The following is a 3,239-nucleotide window of genomic DNA, read 5'->3' on the forward strand; positions in this document are numbered from 1 at the left end:
CTAGACCAGCACTGCCCTGTAATATGTTCAGATAGTAAGAATGTGCTCAGTTAGTGTCTTGTGAACCTGAAACTATGATCTCATTAATATGTGATTGTGTAACTGTTAGTTGGGCTGGCCCAGTAGTAGACAGCATGGACATCCTTTTTGAAATGACTGCATAGTGAAAAGCTGAATTGCTTTTGCTAAGGAAACGCAATCAAAACATTGTTCTATAAAAATAAACACCCCTAATTCTGCAAGGATAGTATTTCTTAGTTGAAGATGGTTTTTATGTCAATATCAAATAATTTGTGGTTTTTCAAAATATATTTTAAAGAACAGCATTTTCTCTGTGACAACCATAAATAAAGCAAATGTTTTACCTGTCATCTTTTAACTCAGTTTCAGACATAAGGTAACTGTAAAATTTATGGCATGTCTAAAGCCTTACTTCAAAGGTTTAACACTACTGTTAGAGGGCTCATTTGTAAGTAATATGATTAATGTATTTTTTTAATTTGGTCTTGCAACTTTTTCTTAGGTATGACTCCATCAGACAAAGTCAGTGAATCACTGCATCAATCTCTAGTGTTGGATATGTCTGACACCCCCATCCCTCCCAAGAGAATACGAAGAGAAACAGTAAAAAAATTGTATAGGTAAGTCTGTTCTAAATCTAGTAATTACTTTTCCATATCCTCAATTCAAAGCAAATCTGGTTCAGGGTTCTTTTTTGCATGAGAGAGAGTTTCTTTTGGTTTGGGTTGGGTTTTTTTAATTTGTATTGGCATGCAATAACCAACAATGAGTAGAGTTTGCATAAGGCTCATTTCCAAGTTAATTTTTATTTCCTTTAAAGTTTGTGCTGGTTTTTAAGCTTGATATAAAGGCTTGCTTGCTAATTCAGATTCTATTTCTCTTATATGAACTTACTCGCATCTTTGTGCATTCACATTCCCTGTATTTTCTGGTATATTCAACTCTGTTACAACCCAGAACTATTTGAGATGGTTTGGTCTGTAAACTCTTCTAAGGTTTGAGATCAAATTCTGGGCAGATGAACAGAAGAAGAATTATTCTTACATAACTTTTTCTAAGTAACTGAGGTGAACTGGTGGTAAAGTATTTAACATAGTTATCTTTTTACCCATATATCTATTTCTACATTGGGTCTGTAGCTAATTTACATTTGTGAACACAACATAAAATCAGGGAAATCTATAAGTTTTTATCTTTTAAAATTACTGGAACTAACTTTTCCATTTCTCATGTCTTTCCTCATGACTCCATCATGGTCTTTGCTGAACTATAGTCATATTTTTGAGATTATTTAAATCTTAGTTGTGTTCTGCAAATCTCTGTATGAATTTTCACTATATTAATATGTATTATTTGTGTTTGTTATAACTTTAATTTTTTTTATCTGCATGTAGAATTTAAATGGTTATGTATTTAAACTATTTAAGATTAGGCTGAAGGTATTCCTAATTTTAATAAAGTCATTACAAAAACAAGAAGCTGTGCACAAGTACAGGTTTTATAATATTTGTACTAGTGGGAGCTCTGTGCTTTTGCATTAATTGTATCAAAATAACACATATATTTAAAAAATACGACATATATGCAGAAAAGGACTTGATTTATAAGCTCCTGTGCTATGTTTCTGTTCAGCTGCGAAGAATGGACCCCCTCTTCTGCAAAGAAGCAGCAGCAACAACAGCAACCACTGCAAATATCCTCTTCAGAACTTAATGGAACTGGACGAAAAAGGAAAGCATAGACTGATGAGACTTGCTGGAAATAGCTGTGTATTGAAAATGTGAATACATTCAGTTAAAGGAAATATTCATGTTGTATTACCCATCACTATGAAGATTTTTATACTGATAGAAGATATAAATGTATTTCAGTTAGTAGTAATGCTAAAAAAAAAAATCTAAGTATTTAACATTAATAGCCTAATTTTTGTATAGTTAGTTTTGATTTCTAAAAGCTTTCAGAGTTTTTATGTTCATGTGTGAATAAAGTTTAAAATATATCCTTTTTTATTTATGAAATCAATCTTTTCAATAAAACTGCTTCAATACAAAGCACTGCCAATATAATCTATTGTAATAATTAAGTCAACAGATTGTGCCATGAAATGAGGTTTTAATTTAAAAAGCATCCCTGGCTGTCTTGGAAAAGAGCTTTCTGGACTGCTTTTTTTTGATTAAATAGGTATCAAGGTAATATCAATTTCAAAGGGAGGGTTGGAATAGCCATGGACTAGGATCTAACCACAGCCATTTGTAGAGTCTTCAACAAGCCAGTATCTAAGGCTTATGTCCAAGGTGTTGACATGGGAGTTTGTGTCTCCATCAGACTGCGCAAATAGGAAAAACAAAGCAGCAAAACGTGAGTATGAAAAGAGTAACACATTTACTAGGAAGCTTTTTTATGGATTGGGAGAATGATGAGGAGGGATGCTTTGTAGGTGCCAATTTGTACCAATGCTAACCACTTTTCCACAGCTGTATTACCACAACCTTCATGAAAGAACCTCACAGAATAAGCAGATGAAAAATTTGTCCTTAAATGGTCCTTGACACCATAATGTGACAAAGACAGAAGGATTCTGTTTGCTTTCATAAATAGCTAAAGAATATTGAAGTTTTCCGTGGTTTAAGAGATGGAGTCTTAAAGTGCTAGAGAAAGCATTTGTCAGGTAAAGGGGCCAAAAAAAAAAAAAAGTCAAATACTTGGGTCACAAGGATTTCATTAATGTACAGGGCAGAGGAGGACCAGAGATTACTGAAATACCATTTCAGCCAGACACAGAGCGAGGACTTGAAAATAGGCTTGACTAGATAAAAAAGATGGGGCAAGCGTAGAAAGCTAAACTGGAAACAGTGTAACATTATTCCAAGCTATGTAAAGAACAGCAGAAGTTGTTCAAGGGTGTGGATGGTGTTGGTTTACACCAGCCTTAAAGAATTTCTGCTTTGGAGTGAAACTTAATATCAAATCTACTCATTTTATGTAGAGCTTTTATGAAAAGGGACGTTAAATATAATAAGACATGATGGCATCCTGCTGGAAGTTTCAGAATGCTGGTCTCTGGTGCATATCTCTGATGTTTCTAATCAAATTAAATTTCTCCAAATCAAGAAGAAATTAAGAAGTGTATTCTGTAGTGAAAGGTCTTAAAGGTAGTCTAGATTTTAGATAACAATTTGTTGTATTAAAGAAAATCAATATATTCAAGTATAACATAT

General features: G+C 33.2%; 1 protein-coding gene across 1 annotated transcript in view; it reads left to right on the top strand.

Moving 5' to 3' along the window:
• SMCHD1 (structural maintenance of chromosomes flexible hinge domain containing 1) overlaps positions 1 to 2,072 on the top strand; it is a 61,425-nt gene extending 59,353 nt beyond the window's left edge. Inside the window, exons 45-46 of the mRNA XM_010006848.1 lie at positions 524 to 641; positions 1,654 to 2,072. Of these exons, the coding sequence (XP_010005150.1) occupies positions 524 to 641; positions 1,654 to 1,762 (227 nt within the window). The 3' untranslated portion in view covers positions 1,763 to 2,072. The remainder of the gene's footprint in view (positions 1 to 523; positions 642 to 1,653) is intronic.
• Positions 2,073 to 3,239: the final 1,167 nt, after the last annotated feature.

The sequence above is a fragment of the Chaetura pelagica genome, unplaced genomic scaffold (assembly GCF_000747805.2).
Source record: "Chaetura pelagica isolate M959 unplaced genomic scaffold, ChaPel_1.0 scaffold109, whole genome shotgun sequence".
In the NCBI taxonomy this organism is placed as follows: domain Eukaryota; kingdom Metazoa; phylum Chordata; class Aves; order Apodiformes; family Apodidae; genus Chaetura; species Chaetura pelagica.